This window comes from Coccinella septempunctata, chromosome 3 (assembly GCF_907165205.1).
Source record: "Coccinella septempunctata chromosome 3, icCocSept1.1, whole genome shotgun sequence".
Taxonomy (NCBI): domain Eukaryota; kingdom Metazoa; phylum Arthropoda; class Insecta; order Coleoptera; family Coccinellidae; genus Coccinella; species Coccinella septempunctata.
Window position 1 is genome coordinate 37,148,319 of NC_058191.1, and position 20,663 is coordinate 37,168,981.

General features: G+C 37.0%; 1 protein-coding gene across 5 annotated transcripts; it reads left to right on the forward strand.

The window, feature by feature from the left end:
* Positions 1–681: 681 nt before the first annotated feature.
* LOC123310510 (alpha,alpha-trehalose-phosphate synthase [UDP-forming]) lies at positions 682–20,096 on the forward strand. 5 transcript variants are annotated; one of them, XM_044894006.1, is made up of 10 exons: positions 1,869–2,011; positions 7,183–7,401; positions 9,078–9,174; positions 11,714–11,870; positions 15,582–15,857; positions 16,148–16,810; positions 16,891–17,237; positions 17,399–17,588; positions 17,695–18,126; positions 19,293–20,096. In XM_044894006.1, exons 3-10 carry the CDS (start codon positions 9,101–9,103, stop codon positions 19,572–19,574), a joined length of 2,421 nt encoding a protein of 806 aa, XP_044749941.1. In that variant the 5' UTR covers positions 1,869–2,011; positions 7,183–7,401; positions 9,078–9,100; the 3' UTR covers positions 19,575–20,096. The 5 variants fall into 5 exon arrangements, with proteins under 5 accessions (XP_044749937.1, XP_044749941.1, XP_044749938.1 ...); XM_044894002.1 differs by lacking the exons at positions 1,869–2,011; positions 7,183–7,401 and adding an exon at positions 682–840; XM_044894003.1 differs by lacking the exons at positions 1,869–2,011; positions 7,183–7,401 and adding an exon at positions 4,225–4,384.
* The last annotated feature ends 567 nt before the right edge of the window (positions 20,097–20,663 follow it).

A 20,663-nucleotide genomic window follows, 5' to 3' on the forward strand; every position in this document is an offset into this window, starting at 1 on the left:
AAGGAGATAAAAGTTTGAATTGACCTTTTTCACTTACATTCTACAAACCCTTTTTCTTGATTCCTTATAAGCTTGTATTTTGTATACCCACCTTCAGTACACTAAACCCTCAACTAACAGGTTCATACCTCCAAAATATATCTGCAGGATTTATATAGATTATTTAGTAAAACACCATAGGGAAGAAGTTTATACTAATGTTTGAGCAAAGCTCGAGTTAGAAGGAACAGAAGGAAAACGTATTGGGAAATATTCCAAATTAGGTCCTTATAGAGACATCTAGTGGTAAGAGCCAGAGACGCTCAATTCTAGAGGGGTTTTCTTGATAAACACTGAACCAAAATAAGCAGGGAAAATAAGGGGTCTGCGGGAAATTCAAAAAGTCAATGTTAAAAAGCTCCCTATCCTTTGCAAAGAGGATAATTTCTTTGGCTCTATTTACAACGATATCCTCTATATGGGAGTTTATTATCATATTTAGAAATTTCACAATGCACTTGATAACGAGTGCTATCATTAAGAGCGATGACAAAATGTTTCGTCTGAAATAGAAAATTTTCCAGAAAATTCTGGCCCAACCCATAGTTCCAGAGTCTTAGCATAGATGTCACCGTAGGGTCCTTTCCCTCCTTTTCAATCTCCTTGCGTATTGGGCGCATGAGCAGCACCTAGAATATTCTATTTTGTCCTGTGGAACCTGGACTGATTCCATAACCTGTAGGTTAAGTTTGCAAACAAACGGTTTCCAATGTAATATTTTTTGAATGAAGCGAGTACTTCCATGAAATATGGGTTGGAGACGGGATAGTAAAGTTCCTTACTCATCTAGAGACTTTCAAAGTGAGTATTTCACTTGCCCGAAATTGTGCCCTTTTGATAAAATTATCCCTGACCTATTTCCGATCGATTTTCTGACATAAAACGCGAAATTCCAGGGGAATATAAAGTTTTGAACCATCAAACAGATTTACTTTGGCAATTATCATATTATAATTGTATATGGAAAAAGTAATTCCTCTGCTTTGGAAGTCAACTCAAAGCAGAAGTATATTCATGAGTGAAATAAGTGTTAAATTTCGAAGGATTCTCATGTACACTATCCCCTCATCTTCCTATAGGTACCATCCATATTTACCATCGGGTTTTAGAAACCTGCTTATGTGGCTTGTATTTTTTTTTAGACGATGAAAATAGGTTTTTTAGATTAATAAAGTTTAATGAAAGCAATATATTTCAAGTATTGCGAATTTCTACTGATTTTCTCCAATGAAACCAGACAATATTCGTTCATCCTTCTAACATATTTATACTTTAAACTTGAGTTATTCCGAACAGAAATTGAGTGCTGTGTGATAATGAGAAGTTCAAATAAAATTATCGACCTATAACTCGATAACGACCATGATCTGAATATGAATTTCAATTTTGCAGATACGTTATTCAAACTCACCCAACTTTAAGTTGGTAGTTGGACTTTATCAGAAGGTTTGAACTTGAAAAATTTGAATCGAATCGTATTTATTTGATGAACAAGAAAATTTGCATGATATATATAAAAAAATTTTATTAAACTGAAAAGAGTATGAAAAATGTGAGCATGCTAGCTGAATAGAAATTGCAAATTTGATGTAGAAGAAAAATGCATGTTGTTTTCCGTTGTGACCTTAATAAGGTGAAGCAAATAGAGAATATTTCAAAATGCAGGAAAATTACATGGGAGTTAGCTTGTTTTCTATACCCAAATTTTTGAAACTCCAAATAGTCATACACTCGTCTCCATCATAATCGGTTTCTAATTCATCATTTTCTTGGTTGAACTTTTCCCCTATTCAAATTTTTCTCAGCATGATTTGATGCTGTCACCCAATCAATTATCAATCACTCGTATTGTCAGAAATTCTGCATCATGACGTGAAATTTTAGTGAAATAAGTGGTGTGAAATCTTCTGTAAAGAAAGTGACGTAAGATTGTTTTTGTTGAAGATTCTCCCATGAGAGTCTTATTTTTTCGGTGAGCTCCATTTCATTTTTGATAAGAACTACCACAATCATTTTTTTAGAAACGATCGATTGTAAAAGAACTAGTTTCATTAGCATTGTGTCAAAAGCTGAAAATAAATATTATGATATCTTTTCAAGTTTCAAGTTGATAAACAATGCCTCATATTGTAAACTGAGAAAATTTCGGGTAATTTCCTTGAATAATAACCCAAATATCGCAGGTCCTCTGTTAACAAACAATATTTATGAGATACTAAAAAAATATTGTGTAAATCGATAAATAATATTTCGCATGAAAATACCTATTTACTAGATCTGTTGCCGATGGTAATACCATCATAAAACTGATTTTCCTGTTCTGTATGAATGGTAATAAAATTTTTATTCAAAGTATTGAATCATCAGGAAATCTGAATGGAAACAGATGAATATTCCGAGATATTTTCATGAATGATGTATTCGTTTTCCAAATTCAGCAGAAATTAACACCATTTTTTGACAAGGAATCATAAATTTTTTACAACTATTCACTCACCCCTATGTGATAACTTACAATTGATTTTTTATTCCAATAATATACTCAAAGTGTTTATGTAGATTCAAGAAATTTCAGTTTTTGGCAATAGTTAGTGCATACCTAAATAGAAATTACATAGTGGGCGTATTCTCTGAAGCCAGAAACACCATGTGAATAACAAGAAAGATTAGAAGTTTATGATTTAATCCGAGCAGCATTGAAAAATATCAATCATCATTATCTAAAAACACATACTTACATAACAAGGCAATGTAGGGTGAACAGTGATTGGTCCAGAAAACTTATCAGGGAACCTAAATGAGCACAAAATCAACCGAAATCATTTTTGCACATCCAATATGATCAAGGTTTTTAGATACTCCAATAAAATTATCTGGAACTATTCATAATTGAGGTCGAATAATAATTAATCAAAATATATTCATTTCTTATTATCACATCTGTTGAAAAAATCGCCTGATAATAACTTTGGTCCGATTCTATGACGCAAACGACGTATCCTAGAGATACAAGATGATCGAGAGGTTCAAGGGCTTTATTCTCACAAAGATTGTTATTGTAGTTGTCCACCTGCTCAATGAATGCTTATCACGTGTGACCTCAACAATACACAAAGAAGTTGTGGATGCACTAGGTAAATATTTGTTTCGGGAATCTCTAACAATTACAGTTGGATGACATGAACAGATTATTACCAGATCTGGTCAGCTTTTGGAACCTTTTCCTGATTTTTGTGACTGTAATCGAAATGATTGGAGAATTTTCAACTGTAAAGCCACCCAATACACAATATACACCTGAGGTCTCTTCGGATAGAAATAATACAGGGTTATACAGGTTATAAGGTTTAAAAATGAAAAATTAAAATGGATATTTAAAATTTATACCGTTTTGTTTCTATTGCACAAGTTGGCAACATCGACAGAAACATGCGTTGATAATAAAGGACAAATACACTATCTTGATGAGATAGACAAAGATGGCTATCTATATCACCCATCTATGAAGTCTGCGACAAACGAGGAAGGTCGTAGAATTTTATAGGATTTTTATGGTAGGTTACTGTTGAGGCTCGCCAGTGAGTACGCGCCTTATCAACAACTGTTATTTTCTAAACCAACCATTGTTCTTTTTATTTTCTAGTAGGCGCTGTTGCCAAATCGTAAACTAGAAACGAAGCGATTGAAATTTTAAAACCTCATATTTGAAGAATGATTTTGAATAGTTTTCTCGGTGCATATGAAAAATTCATGAAAGAAACTCATAATTATTCAGTTTGAACTTGCATATGCTGTGATAACCCAAATTGAGGAGGATTCCCCATTATAATGGATTCGCTATTAAAAATTCTACATAATAAGCTTTGCTGGCTGTGGGTGCTCAAACAGTTCACCCTCCATCAGAAGTAGAGGCAGAATGCCATTCTGAATTCTCGAAAATTGGCAATCAATCATGGCCACCTGATTTTAATAGTGAGATGACTATTGGAGGTTCACAAAAATGAAACCATGTCAATGTCGAGCAAGTGCAGGGTCAGGGATAGGAAACACAATTAGCCAGCCTCATGTAAGCACCGACTGATCTGATGATCGGAAATGAGTGCTTAAAAAATTTGTTCCTGCGTGAGGAAAAGTACTATGGATGGTGTGTTATTTAAAGATCCATAAAATATTGGCAGGGAAATGCATATCACCCAGTTTTTATCGTTATCGTCAATCTATTAGGTGTCATTAGTTCTATTCTACGTTACAGTCAACGTTTTTTTCATGTGAAGTTAATTTTCATTGAAAATTATAATGAGGGAATCGAAAAAAAATTTGGCTGCCAGATTATGGAGAATGCAAGGTTAGTCTTCCCAATTTTGTATTTGTAAAGCATGTACACAAAACGAAATAGTTGATTCTAGTTTTTCTACAGACTCAAAGAATGAGCTTATCTTGAATTTTCCATTGATTTTTTTTTCTCTATAAAACGTTTTTTTTCAAGAATATGAAGTATACTCTAATCTAGTATTTTCAATTGAATTATCCAACTTTGCTAATTTTCTAAATGAACCTGTATCTTTTAACACTGCCGAAATACCAATGAAGAAATTCGACCCTACCTTGCCCTTTATGAAAAAGTGTCATCCATGTCACGCTGCATGTTGGTGTCGATTCGATGGACTTCAAGGTCGCCTCCAAAGATAGATCGATTTTTCCACTTTTATCGTTCTTAATATCATTCAGCAAAGTGTAAATTTAATTTAATCCAAAACAAATAGGAACATTTATAGACGCCAGCATAAAAGGTGGAATCGTTTAGTGTTTAATAGTTTTTCGAATCGTAGCTGCGATTTAGAAGCACCGCTCGCATTGTCAAAACGCGGTCGTACAAGAGTGATGTGAAGTGAAAATGGGCCCATCTGTGAGAACTCTTCAATTGGTTTCTGGTCCAGGTACGTTGATCAGAAGTGTCGACTTTTTGATCAAGTGAACAATTAAATATGTCGTTATTCTACGTGACAATTGATCGCGTTTATACACATATCCGGTTTCATTGATTTTCTTGTGGAACTCGTGACTTTAGGAATGGAAATCTACGATTTATATTCTTCAAGAAAGGATCCTTCGTGAATAGACTGATATTTCATGATCATCTCTGATGATTTTTGACTTGTTTTCTTATAGAAAGATTTGTGGGAATGTATTTCAACATGTATCCACATTTACTTCACTACCGAAGAAAATACCTCGAAAATCCAGCGCAATAAGCCAAACTTCAACCCTCAGTTCACTCCTCTTTCACAATTTGAATTTTTAACTTCAATTTTTGAAGATCCTGTATATCATATTGCTAAAAATAGAGGTGTAGCGTATGATCCAATATGTTGACAAGAGCTGGGCAAAATTTGGTTTTGAAACATCCATCAGAAAACTAGTATCAACTATTTTAGTGAGCACCTGCAGCTGTCAGAATTTTAGGAAAAAGTCGAATATCTCAGAATCGGTGCTATATAGGACCATACCAAAGTCACTTTAAAATTTGGCAAGGACTTCAAAAATGCAATAATATACAGGATGTTCTATTTGAAACAAGAAAGTTGACACCCATGGGGAAAAAACGGAGCATCCTGTATTAAGGTGGGTTATGAAGAATAAAAGGTCAATGGATTACAGACAAGTTTTGTGTTCAACTTTTTGTTCTAGCTCCTTTCGTTCCTACAATAAGGTATAGGGACACTTTAACTCGGACACCCTGTACCAATTATTCGTAGTGGCCTGATTGTTCTGAACTTTTCGTCTGACATTGTTTACTATCCTCGAAAATTTAAAGCTTTCAGGAAATAATAAAAGCTATTTAATGGCAATCTTATCAGACATTAACGGTATCAATTAAAATTTGCCACAATTTCTCATCGATTTGGCATTTTTGATTTCATGACTTATTGATTAATAGATCTGATACTTAGTTAGAGTAGAGTTAACGCTTAGAATAGAAGGATCCAAATCCATTGGTTTTCAATCGATGGGCAGTAGTTTCAATTCACCCACCTGAAGATGCTTCTGTTTTATGACACACTGTCGATCTGCTTCTTGTAAAAAATTTTAGTTTAGTTCAGAGGTGAAAAGGTTTTGGTTTTTTCTTGAATCACAAGATTATTGATGAAAATGGGAGTTACAGTTCACTGGTCTATTGTGCCCCTCATATAAGAGCTGTTTTTCATCAGTCCAGAGTGCAGCTCCAGAGCCCCAATAAACTTCAGTATCCAATAGGGGTTCAAGAAGGCTAAGTCCTCGTTCCTTCTGATATTTTCTCGTTCAAGGCGTTCTTCGTTGACCTTAAATGGCGAGGCACTCAGTGATCAGGTGAAGAGAAGTCTCTCTTCACCATAGGAACTCCATTCGTCAGTTTCTGATGAATCCATTATCATCATATGCTTTCTGAGGCGAGAAGGTCCTATAAGAAAGCCAGTAAGAAGGGGTTACTAATTCTTACTGACATCCAAACACTTTTAGGAGGGTGTTTTCCATCCTGTTTCTTCCTTCTCCAGAAACTCTTCCATATAGGTGCATTTTCCTGTACTAAACAGTATCCACACAGCCTGCAGTTCATACTTTTCTGCTGGTCCATGCAGTACTAGAGATGTTTGAACCAATGTTGCGTCAACTGTTCCACCATTACCGAAATTTTCTAGCCATGGAAGACCAGTAGAATTCCTCAGAGGATTTTCTGTTGCAGCTGCTTCATGTTGATCTTTTCCAAGCCCACAAAAGAGTTCAGATCCAGCAGTTGTTGACCTTGATGGATTTTTCGGTTCATCAGCTTCTCTATTTCCTGAATCATCACTATGATCCGCATGGTTCCCATAGGAGAGTCACTTTATGGTGTCAAACCTCATGCTTTATGGTATTGGGGCATTCCCTGGTCAGGCCTTCAGCTTGGCTTCTGGCTTACTGCCATGATGTTGATATATGCGCTCTTATGATTCCCTTCCAATCTCTCTCGAGCACCTGTATAGACAGCTAGTACTCGATATAACTTTTTGGTTAATTCTATTCATTACCTATCCTTGATATCGATCTCTCTATTCTCGAGCAAGGGATGAGTGAACAGTTGCTGATTAAAATTATTCTTTTTAACGTTAAACCATCCAATTCTAGAGAAGAAGTGAAGAAGAGAACGAGGCACGCTGCAACCCACATGCAAAGACAAGTGTAAAGACAAATGCCCCCTTCGTCCATCTCGCCCCACCCCAAGCTCTCCACCGATCCATGAACCCCTAGAAACCATCCAAGAATTCCCCGAACCTGGTTCCAGTAGACACGACTCCTTCTGGAAGGAATGGTCGGAACAGGAGAAGCTCCACTCTACCAAAAATGGTTATCATCACTTATATTCCACCTCCTCTTTCAAAACCTCTGAGTTCGATGATATTTCTGAAGAAATTTTCTTTCACGTGACATTTTCAGTAGCATTGCCATCAGGGTGAACAGTGCACTGTTCCTGGAAATTTCTGTATCGTAATGAATGGCAGAAATCTATTCAGCTGAATTACTTTGGACTTTGGTTATAACGCAAGTTGAGCCAAAGTTTGTTAGTTCAAATGGGACACCCTACATTCATTAAATTTTTTGTTTTTTTGTATAACTTTTAAAAAGACTTATTTGAACTTCCTCGTACCCAAACCTCCGATACTGACAATGGTTAAAAGGTTGAAAACTGCAGATGGAGAATGTCCTATTTGATATAACACAGCACGTACGAGACCAAAATACCTTAGTTGAATAGATCCCTGTTATTCCTTAAGATTAACCAATAATCAAGAAAAAATCTCACCCAGTTTTCTAGATATACGTCTTGTGCACACTTTGTTCCAAACGCCCTGTAGATTTTCGTGCCCTATTCTCTGAATTCATAACACTAACGGCTCTTATAATGACTTCACCTTGAACATCAAATTTATCATGGAGTATAACATTCAAAATATGTCAGAAAAGTTGAAGTCTTCAAAATTCCGAGAATATTTCAATTAATTTTCTACATCCATAAAACAAATTTATGCGATTATCTAATTCCGAGTACGAAAAGCATTCATAGCAATGTTTTGTCTTGTACTTTCGTTATTTTCAATTCCACGAGATAAGCTTCATCCTTTGATCAGTAGTTCGATTGTTTGACTCGATAGAAATATGAATTTTTGTATCATGTTGGGAGAATTTGTTGAGGCAGAGGAAACACGTAAGTTACAGCGTGTGTGAAATTTGCAAAAAATCAAATCGCGAGAAATCTCAGTGAAATATGTCAAAAATCTTCCTTGTAAAACAAAATCACATGTAAAAGTAACATTATTGCTGTCAAACAATGTATAATATGCAGTATCAAAGCTTATTCATACAAGATTTCTTTATTCTATAATTCTTTGTTTTCCCACATTGGATTTTGTATAACACGTGTATTATTATTATTGTACTCTGTTGTTATTATACCAGAAGAGTCAACAATTCGAGGAATGAATAATTGTTCAAAACAATGTTATCTGAAACAATGCAACGTACCTTAATAATTTGGTATATCTGTCATCCATTGATTAACCCTGAAATTATCGTGGCTCCCGATCAAATCAACAATTTGACCCACATTTTATTTGGAAGAAACGCACTTAGAAAGATCACGAATTTATCGGTCGAAATTGGGGACCGAATCAATCTAGCGTTGTTTATACGATCAAAAGTCATTAAGAGGACATTATTCCACATTCATGGCTATCTCGAAAACGAAAATTCTTGCAATACAATACAACCTACCAGAGATAACCCTGAGTCCGAGTTAGTTATTAATTTGAGATCCCCCTTATCAGTCTAATTTTTACGTTTCTGGCTAAAAGTTCATCTAATCTTCAAGACCGTCTCACTTTCCTTCTTCACTCTAAATTCGCAAACTTGTTCCTGGACTTTGTTTCGCGGTTTCGAAATTTATGTCAAGCTTTCGTTGATTTATTTCAGTTGTTTGTGCCCGTTGTTACAGTGTATTTTAAAGTTGAAAATGACTGTTGCAGATGTCATCACCTCTTCGGGCAGTATGATAGTGGTCTCCAACCGACTGCCTTTCGTTTTGAAGAGACTGGAAAATGGCAGGTTGACGAGAAAAGCAAGGTTAGTTTAAGGCGTGAAAGGACTACAATCTAAGAAAACATTCAATGCTAAAAGTTCCTCAATGAGAGACGAAAGTCAATATGACTCGAGAAGTCAGAAGATCATTCAAGTCAAATGCAAGGTCGGTTTGTTGTGTTTGTATCGGCCATTTCTCAACTTCGAATACCTGGTATCCCAATTGAACGCACGCCACTGCCGTCCTTGAACAAATCCAACAATTATTTGTGAAGAAAGCATACAAAACTCTCGATTTTGATTGATAGGGGAAATGTTTTGAAGGATAGTTCACTGCATTTTATTAGCATCTTTATCTAGGTAGGATTTTGACTGGAAATCTGCTTTGGATTTGCCCCTCTTTCATTTAACAAGAAAACAGTTGTTTTCTGAAATATTACTATAGAAAGTTATAATTTTCTGTTATAATTTTTTGCTATTCTTAATATTTTTAACATGAATTTATTTTCATTCCGGATTTGTAGAATTAATATCTACTTTTCGTCCATGCTGGAATATCTGTATAATGTTGTCTACCATTGTGTAATATTTGAGGATACTTAAATGAAAAGGACAACGACAAACATAACAGATGGCCGCATTTGCCAAAGTAATCAATGAATCTCATTCCATCATTTTTTTCTCGAAAGCAAAAATAGGCTATCGACTATTGACTCTCTGAAATATTATCATTATTATTATAATAACACTTACAGAGGAAATACATACATTGATAGCGAGCAAAATAATTGAATAAAACCGACTTCTGAAATTATAAAAAGGTTCAATAAGTTACGAAAATATAATCTAGTTGAAAATGTTCTTCATATGTATTAAATTTTGCTAAATCAAAACAAGGTTATATCGATAAAAATGAAAATAACTACTGAACTTCAAATACCATAAAAATATCACTACATTTTGTTGTGGAGTTGACATGAAGTCAATGTTTCGTATTCTGAACAATCTCATGTGAAACCAAAATATTTCAACTTTACTTTCTTTGTTGGAATTGCGAAATGGGTAAAAAAACTCAGGGTTTTTCGGGAAGGAATTGAAAAAGAAGGAAAATATGTGAAAATAAATGCCAGAAGCGCTAAAAATACATTCTATAAATGAATATTTTCGGAAAAATTTTGGGGGTGATTGCTTGTCTGAAAATTGAGTGGCCTTTCATATTATTTTTTCTAATAGCCCTGTGATAAGCAATTTTCAATTTTTTTTACAGAAATCAAAAAACTGACAGAAATTCCGCCGATATTTTATGAGAGCGAGTGGGCTAAAAAAAATATATATAATGCCAGCATGACATCAGCCTTCTAGGTGAATTCCAGTTCAAAGATAATTCACGCTACGTTTGATAAATTATTTTTATTTTCAAATACCGTTACTTGAAGCAAGAAATCACAATGGACCTTATTTGTTCAAAATGAATCGGGTTACCAAAAATACCTAAATTTTTTTCATTGCCTTCCCATGGAATATCTATGCAATTTCATTTCTGTCAGTTTTCTGGTTTTTAATAAAAATTGAAGATTACTATTCAAGTGCCATCTCCAGGGAGCTGATATCACCGCTTAAATTTTTTGCCAATATTCAATTACATATATACAGTACTGAATACTGTATATACAGAGGGTGAAAAAACGACAACGACAATTAAAAAAATCGAAATTCAAAATATTTATTGAACTCAATCTGTTTATTTCTAGTTGAACTCATTCATCAATGTAGTATAATGTGATAGTTTTGTAGTTTTACTGATTGCACGAAATTCTATCGTCTTTTATATCTGAGATGTTTATTCATCATCCATTCGAATTTTTCAAAAAAGACTTTGACACCAATCCATTTTCACTTTTTATTCGAAATGTATGTAATGCTCGTGTTATCAACATCCTCGATGACGCAGGACCATGGTGACTACTGATACAAATAATAACATAAATAAGAAAACAATCTCGGTCAGCTCCCGGAATAGGTTACCCAATAACAGATTATTTGGAAAATGAGGGATTTAGGTCTCAATTTGTGTCACAATCGACATGGCTTCCGTGACAGTGTGATACAGATCGATGGTCAGGTCTCGATGATGACCTTTTCAAGTTTTTATGGAAATAATCAATCTCTGAAACACAGCGACGTTTCAGAGATTTCGACAATCAATTTCTGAGCCATACTCTTATTGGAAGTATAATATTTCGATACTTAGAGGGTAATTTATTAAGGGTTGTGACCAGCCGTATCTCAGTGCTTGATGTTGAGTTCAAACATTTGGTTATAGAATATGGAAAAATCATAGTTCCTAATCAGTTTGCCTTCTAATTCCTTATTAGCCACCTTGCTGTTAATAAGATGCATCTATCCTTCCGTTTCATTTTAGTTCTTTTATATCGACCAACTCTTTTCATCTCAGATCGCTCAAAAATAGATGGACTTTGGATTGGATCTTTGAAAATATGGAAAATGAATGAAAAATTTGTTTTATGCTCATGAAATTTTGATCGAATCTTCATTGATTTAATTTTGGACTATATCTCCGCAGTGCTGGGGGTTTGGTAACAGCAGTAGCACCGGTGGTGATAAACGGAAATGGATTGTGGGTCGGATGGCCAGGTATCCATCTGGAGGACCCTAACGAACCGATACCTGAGTCTGAACCAGGAGACATTACACCTACAGCTGGACTTAAATCGGACAAGGTAGGTCAAACGTTTGAATATATTAGACCGTTAGAGTCGTTTCATAACAAACTTCCCCCCTTGTGAAGCGACTCTCAGTTATAGAATTGATTTATGCCATTGGTGCCATTAGTATCGAAAACAAAAGGTACTCACTTAATCTGACCCTAATCAGGAGGAGTTTTCTTAATCTGACAGTTTGAAGGCATTTATTTTAATTATCTTCCTTCCTGTACCTCAAATCGCTTTTTTCTTCATTATGAAAGTTGTAGATACTAAATTTCATACAACTTTGTATGAAACGATTTTTTATACCCTCAACCGTTTACGAGCTAGACGGTGATAAGGGCGGGGAACTTAGGCACACATGGGAAAAGCCAAGGTCAACATAGAAACCCAGTCTAGGGTATATCTCAAAAATTTTCAATAGCCGAAAAAATTGCTTGGGCCAAAATTTGTACAAAATGTTATGCTCTACAATTTTTATAATGAATGCGAAACTAATTTGAAGCCTAGGAGGGGAGATAATCAAGAAAAACTGATATTTGTAAACTTTGTATCGAATTCTTGTTGTTTCGTCTTGCTTAAACTGTCAGATTATATTTTTTCAGTTAATCTGGAATTATTAGCTTCTAAGAAAAAAGGCCACCTCGCTCGGGAATGTACACGTGAAAGTTTTTTATAAGTTTGGCGCCCTCCCACACAATTTCATCACGCTTAAATGGTCAGATTAAAAGAATATATACTTTTCAACATGTAATTAAACACATATATCTCTATTTGACACGCTTGAGTATGTACAATGATCTTTTTTTCACTATTCTTCTGACAGGCTGTCCTAGACGATTCCCCTTTTATAAAGGTCTAATTTTTGGTAGAGGGACTCTACAGGGTCTAAGGTATCTCCCCTTATATTAATCTGACACGCTCGAGTAAATCCCGAATTTCCCTTCTTGGGCTCCCCAACTATAAGGCCAAGCAGGCCCGGGCCTAAGGCAGCCAGATAGTAAGGGCGTGACAAAAACAGAGTGAGTGATAATTATTCGACTAAATTCAACATTCTACATGGCCAAGAGCCTAGGCCGGCTAAGAATGCAAAGCCGTCACTGCAACCGAGTGCTTTTATAAATGTGAATGGAGTTCACGAGACGGTTGGATGAGACTCGAAGAGATGAGGCAAGCAGGTCTTAAGAGACGAGACCTTAGTAGGTTAGCTAAGAGGGATACCTGAATGCAACGCCTTATATCTCGGTAATATGGGAAATATGGGAATCCTCTATAATATGGCAGTTTGTGTTAGTTTGTTAGTTAAAATATTTATCAATGTTTATCTGTCTGAAAACCTCACACAAGCTTGGTCATTAGGTACCCATATTCCGTGAATCATGCATGTTGAAATACTACCAATTACACCAATCGCTGAAAAAATCAGTAAAATTAGTTTCCTTGAAACAAAAGAGAAGTTTATTGTTTCATTATGTCCAGTATAAAACGATAAGGAGATTATTCCAATTCTTCCTCAATTACTAAGGCTGATACAGGCGGTTACTTCTTTATCTTTCATCCAATATTCCATTGAACTCCGACTACCATTTCTTCCCGTTTGTACATATTTGATTTGGGGGATATGACGCCATTGAATCATTCAACGCAAACTTCTTGATCGATGCGTGGTGCATATCTCTCCACATTCTCGAAATATAAAACGGAGCGATAAGTAGGTTAATAGTTTTGTTGTTCCGATCGTTTGTTCGACATGGCAAAGAAAAATCCGGTGGTTCTGTTCCTTTATTTGAAGAATGCAACGAACGCGGAACTCTGCGAGGATATGATCGGTGCGATTTGCGAGCATGCCGGTTCCGTTATCGTGGAGTCCTCTGGAAAAATAGGGGATGGCGAAGTCACGGCGCTACTGCCGTCGACGGATCTGGTGAATAGGAATTCGAAAAAGAGACGTGTGGTGCGTCGTTCCAGGCAAGAATTGCAAAATTTCTATCTGAATGAGCAGCAGAGGAAAACGCTGCATAATGTGAGTATTTTTATGCTTATGCATCGAGGAAAGGAAACGCTAACACCTACTGCCAGCTACATACGATGTGCAGCCCTATAACTGCTTTGAAACGAGCAAGCATCATTTTGCTGTAGCTGAGCAGAACATCTATCCCTATGATATACAGGGTGAGTCGTTGACTCATGCAAATATCTTAACAGTAGATTCTTGAGGTCAAAGGAAACACTTTTTTCCTATACAATTTTTTCCGATTCAGCTCGATTTAAAAGATACAGGGTCTTGAAAAACCATAAAAAATGTTATTTTTAGTTCTCTCTCACAAATGGTTTAATCGAATGAGATGAATTTCGGAATATGAATTTTCATTTATTTGATGAATCTCCTGCGAACACAAGATATCACCCACGTCTCTGAGTTTTCTCATTATGACCATTACGTACCATAAAAATACCGAAAATTCGAAGAACCCAACTCTTGAACTTGAGCTATTTAATGAATATTTGAACGTTCTGTAAAATAAAAGGACTCTTCATATTTTCTAGAATAATCCACCGTTTTCGAGTAATTTGATGTTAAAAAAAAGTTTCCATGAATTTTGAAAAAATTGAGTACTTTGGCTGAATAGAACTCTGCTTAGAAGATCCACAGATATGTAGTGTCACACATTCAGCTAGTTATTCTGAAAGTAATTTTAATTATCCAGGGGTGGCACAGCTCATTCTGAAAAGTTAAAATATCTATATCTTTTTATCATCGAATCGGAAAAAATGGTATAGGAAAATAGTGTTTTATTTTGACCTCAAGAATCTAGTGTTAAAATATTTGTTCTAGTCAAAGACTCACCCTGTATTCAAAAGGCTCCTTCGATCCTCCAACGGATGGTTACTGGATGTTAAAGTTGCACAGTCATGGCGTAGTAGTGCTCTTGAAGAATTTGGAGCAAACGGGCATAAGTGACGTAGAAAACACAACACCAAGTTTTAATGAATTAATTAGGAAGAATTTCTAGGAATTATATTTGTTCAAGTCAAGATAAGAAGCGATCAGTTTTTCTACAGTTTTATCTACAAAGTGGTTTTTGTGTTATCTCTCGAAAAAAGTAGGTACGCGATAACTGTGTTTCCTAGCTAAAATTCGCATTGATCATCGTACAATACGTTGTAAAGAGATACATTAATTCGTTTTTCTATAAGCGTGTCCGTTCAACCCTTTTCTCGCACGCATTTCAAGTCGCGAAGTGTCACATTCCCAAACGGTGCTGGCACATCCACACATTCACCTGTCAAAACGATATGCCAGGCAGTAAATTTTACTTATTTGAGTTTTGGTACTCCTTGTCGCTTTTCGTAGTATGATAAATAGATAACTACTATTTTGTACATTTCATTGAAATAAATGTTTCCCCTGCAAAAGATCGCCTGAAGAGGCGTCAGCGAAGATGTTGATGCCATTGAGAGGCCAGCAATTGGAAGGAGCCAAGGACAGATCCCTGAGACACGCCACTACTTATCACAAAACTCTGAGAAGAAACGTCCTAAGTGTCCTAGGCATCAATCATTTCCCCCTTTCTATCTACGCTCGAATTTTAATCAGATTTGGGTCAAATACTATCCTCGCCCTAAGACGCAATTCTACAAAAAATTGTTGTAATAAATTCATTGACTCTGGATGTTCCGTTTTTCATAATATCACCAAGTATAGTCATAATATGATTTTTTAAGGTGGTGGCAGTACACGTGGACCCTGAGATGTTCGACTCCTACTACAACGGCGCATGTAATGGAACCTTCTGGCCTCTGTTCCACTCGATGCCAGACCGCGCCACTTTCAAACTGGAGGAATGGAAAGATTACGTCTCAGTGAACCAACTGTTCGCAAACTGTACCATAAAAGCACTGAAATCTTTGAAGAGGGGAAAAGACACACCGCAGCACGAAGTTCCTCTAATATGGGTCCATGATTATCAGTTGATGTTGGCAGCTAGCTGGATAAGACAGGTAGGAAGATCAAGAGTCTGATTAATGCATCTTTTTGCCTGAGTTTTGAAACCCAGATAGAGTACGATTTTTCATCCAGGCTTAAATTATGTGGGCAATATAGCGATGTTTGTATGTCTTCCTTAATAAAGATCCTATTAAACAGAGCTTTTGAACTTGATTTAAAGCTGCAAATAGTCATCACTCACTCAATGTAGATACAATATAGGTTTTTGTAGATTCAGGTAACGCATAACTTTCGAATTACTCTCCATACCTTGATGATAATGCAAATCTGTTTGTTTGTCCAGGCCGCAGAGGAAGCAGAGATCCCCTGCAAACTGGGATTCTTCCTCCACATCCCCTTCCCACCGTGGGACATCTTCCGGCTCCTCCCATGGGGAGACGAGATCCTGCAGGGAATGCTCAACTGTGACATGGTCGGCTTCCACATAACCGATTACTGCCTGAACTTTGTGGACTGTTGTCAAAGATATCTTGGGTGTCGTGTCGACCGAAAAAACCTACTTGTCGAGCAGGGTGGAAGGTCCGTCAGGGTACGACCCCTTCCAATCGGAATACCCTTCGAGAGGTTCGTGGAGCTGGCGGAAAAGGCGCCTAAAGTGTTCTCCGGCGAGCAGAAGATCATACTGGGGGTGGACAGGCTCGACTACACCAAGGGACTGGTTCACAGGCTCCTGTCTTTCGAAATGTTGCTGGAGAAGCATCCGGAGCACAGGGGACAGGTGTCGATGCTCCAGGTGGCCGTGCCCTCGAGAACGGACGTGAAGGAGTATCAGGAGTTGAAGGAGAACCTCGAGCAGCTGATCGGTAGGATCAACGGAAAATTCACCACGCCAAACTGGGCTCCCATAAGGTACATCTACGGTCAGGTCAGTCAAGATGATTTGGCTGGTTACTACAGGGATGCCTTCGTCGGTTTGGTGACTCCTCTGAGGGATGGAATGAATTTGGTGAGTTCAATGAGACATGAAAACCTTCCCTTACAAGATATTCTTTAGGTGTTACATGCGCTGTTATTTTGTCTCTCCAGGTCGCGAAAGAATTCGTCGCTTGCCAGATCAATTCCCCCCCTGGAGTCCTCATAGTCTCCCCCTTTGCTGGCGCTGGAGAAACCATGCACGAAGCCCTTGTATGCAACCCTTACGAGATAGCCGGAGCGGCTGAAGTTCTGCACAGAGCCCTTACCATGCCCGAGGATGAGAGGATTCTCCGAATGAACTACCTCAGGAGAAGAGAGAAGGTGAACGATGTGAACTTTTGGACGAAGTCTTTCTTGTCTGCCATGGGTTCCCTGTTCACTCCTGAAGACCGGGACGATGTTGGTTCCATAATGATGCCGGCTGTGACTCTGGACGATTTCGATGAATATCTTGCGAAGTGAGTAGGGTAGTCGTTAATTGCTGAGGGCTATTCGTTTATACAGTGTTATTTACTGATATAAGAAATGACAATTACTTGTTAACTTAGTAATGTTATAGTAGAGCTCTTTGCCTCCAGAAGTAACCATTTGTGTTAAAGAAGAACCCTTTCTGTTTCAGGTATATTGGAGACTCTCACAAGCTGGCACTCTTACTCGATTATGACGGTACACTAGCGCCAATAGCACCTCATCCAGATCTTGCAGTGATGCCAACTGAGACCAGAAATGTCCTGCAGAGGTTGTCGAATATACCGGACGTCTATATTGCTATTGTTTCTGGCCGCAATGTAAACAACGTGAAGGAAATGGTGAGTTTTTCTTCTCATTCCTGACCTGAACTAGCAGCAGTGCGATGAAAGCCAAACCAAGCTGGATTGCAAGCTCTCAAATATTCATAATTTTTTTTTTCTTAAGGTCGGAATCGAAGGCATAACCTACGCCGGAAACCACGGGCTGGAGATCCTCCATTCGGACGGTACGAAATTCGTGCATCCCATGCCTCCCGAATGTCACGAGAAGGTGGCTTCCCTGCTCGCCAAGCTGCAGGAGCAGGTGTGCAGGGACGGCGCCTGGGTTGAGAACAAGGGCGCCCTGCTCACCTTCCACTTCAGGGAGGTACCGGTCCATCTCAGGGACGACCTGGAGCGGCAGGCCCGCAAACTGGTCGAGGAGGCTGGTTTCAAGGTCGGGAACGCGCACTGCGCTATTGAGGCCAAGCCACAGGTGGAGTGGAATAAGGGTAGAGCCTCCATCTATATACTGAGAACGGCTTTTGGTGTGGATTGGAGCGAGCGCATCAGGATAATTTATGTCGGTGACGACGTGACCGATGAGGACGCCATGATGGTGAGTTGTTGAGTATCTATAGGGAGTATAATATTAGGTCCTTTCGTCTGTTTCTCAGTGTAGTGTAATTGTAATTGTGCAAAAGAATGAAAAAAAAAACACTGACGTTAGGTTGTCACGCTCATAGACTAATCATTTTGATTTGATATATGGTTACTTTTCTCAGAAGATTTGTCACTTTTTAGTCCTCTTGCAATGAGATGAACTTAGCGCAAATTTTAAATTTAATCGCATATACAAGAAAAACCTTTGACTTATACATATATTTCAACAGTAGATTCTTGACGTTAAAGGAAATATTTTTGCCTCACTTTGCCATACGGAAGTGCTGAAAATGGTAAAAAAAGAATTCGTCAGATTTTTAAAGGATATGTGCATTGGACCCAATGAAAGCTACTTTTCAAGCGACTGACAATTCGAATGTGACGCAAGGTCACAGCGGTCCTTTGAATTTGGAAAAAAAAAACGTTACTTGTACATACTCGAGCGTGTCAGATTTTCAGATGGTTAATCTCGGTGTTGCAGATGTTTTGACCCATTAATCTGACACAAATCAAGGGGGGGTTTTCTTAATCTGACAATTTGAAGATGGTAACGAGACATTTTTTTCAATATCTCCCCTCCTGTGTCTCTTATCGTTTCTGTATTAATCATGAAAGTTGTAGATAATAAAATTTTATACAACTTTTGTCTGAAGCAATTTTACATACTCTCAACCATTTTTGAGTTAGGGGGCGATGAGAGCGAGGAGCTTAGCCACACGTGCGAAAGGCCAAGGTCAATGTAGAAATCTAGTCTAATGTATATTCATCGCCACATATCTCAAAAACGATCAAACGTAGAGAAAATTGCTTCCAACAAAATTTGTAGGAAATGTTATGGTCTACAACTTTCATAATGAATGCGACAACAATTTGAAGCCCAGAAGAGGAGATAATTCAAAAAACTGATTTTTGAAACATTTATGGCCAATTTTTATTGTTTCGGCTTGATGTAACTGTCAGATTTATTTTTTTTCCGTTATTCTTGAATCATTAGCTTCAAAATAAGAAAAAAAGCCAACGCGCTCGAGAATGTACAAGTGACGTTTTTTTTTTGCAATTTTGGCGCTCCCACACATATTTTCTTCACGATTAAATTGTTGTTGAAAATATTTCTTGTTCCAGGCGTTGAAAGGGATGGCCGCAACGTTCAGAGTCACAAATTCAAACATCATAAAGACATCTGCGGAACGTCGTTTGCCATCTACAGACTCAGTACTAACCATGTTGAAATGGATAGAACGTCATTTCGCCAAAAGGACGCCTAACATAATCGATCCGACAACGTACAGGAGAGGATCCTTAGCCAAAGCGATGACCAAAAACGTGCACATGGAATGTGAAATATCAGCCCTTGCTCAAGCCCTGACCAACAAGAACGCGAATGAAAACAACCACGAAGACTGAGTCGCAATCAGAAACGACATCTATCGGATTGGTCCGATGAACAGTGATACCCACACGGATTGTGTGGAAAAAAAAAACGAAATATACTAGAAATAGACATTAACCAAAGGAAATTCTTCTTGATAGGCTGTTTTGGTAGGTTTTTCCATCAAGGTGAATCCAAATTTCTCCTCCATTATCTTTTTCAAATTGGCAATGTCAATTTCTCATATCGAATGTGGTAGCTCAATTCTCCGATACGTTTTTGATCAAAATTTTTTAACTGGAATGCACAGTAACCCGTTATCAACTCGAGAATTCTTGCTCGAATGTATCATTCAGACTGATAATTTTGCTAGAGGATTATCCCTTAAGATATTATCCAGGATTTGTAGATATATTTAGTGATTATTATTTATTTTTATAATAACGTTTTCTCACTCTCAGTCCTTTCAGTGAGTGATCGCATGTATGCAGCCATAAATATAAATTCATTTTCGAAATTTTTTTGTGTATACGTCAAATAAAAATAAAATAAATAAATCATGTTCTTTCAATCTTAGATACTAATTGAACAAATACAAGGTAAGTGGACGAAAGCTAAGGAAGATACAGGACATGGAGGTTAGTCATATGTAAAAGGGTCTATCTCTCTTTATAATCAAGATATAGTGTATTTCATTCATTTTGTTGATTTCTTAAATTACCCATAATTTTTGAACCATCCTATATATTTTTATGATATTTGTTGGTCAGTAACCAAAATTTCAAAGAAATCTAAATTCCTTGGGATATTTATTAGTTTTTCCAACTGAAATGAATTTTTATGGTCACAAACGTGAAAAATTACGAAAGCAGAGCTCTCATATCTAATGAATAAATGTTATCGTTCTCAGAGGAAAAATTACTCGAAATTATCATAGATTAATCCAAATAAAAATCTGTTCATTCTTTGTGTTTCAAGTTCATAATCCAAAGCAGTGTATCTCTAGAAGCACAGATCCGATAACCTTGAAAACTTCTACCTGTGGAATAAAATGTGATCGATTTTTAGAATAAAATGTTATGTTTCGGATTGGAGCTGAAGAATTGACAAAAGTGAAACTTTAT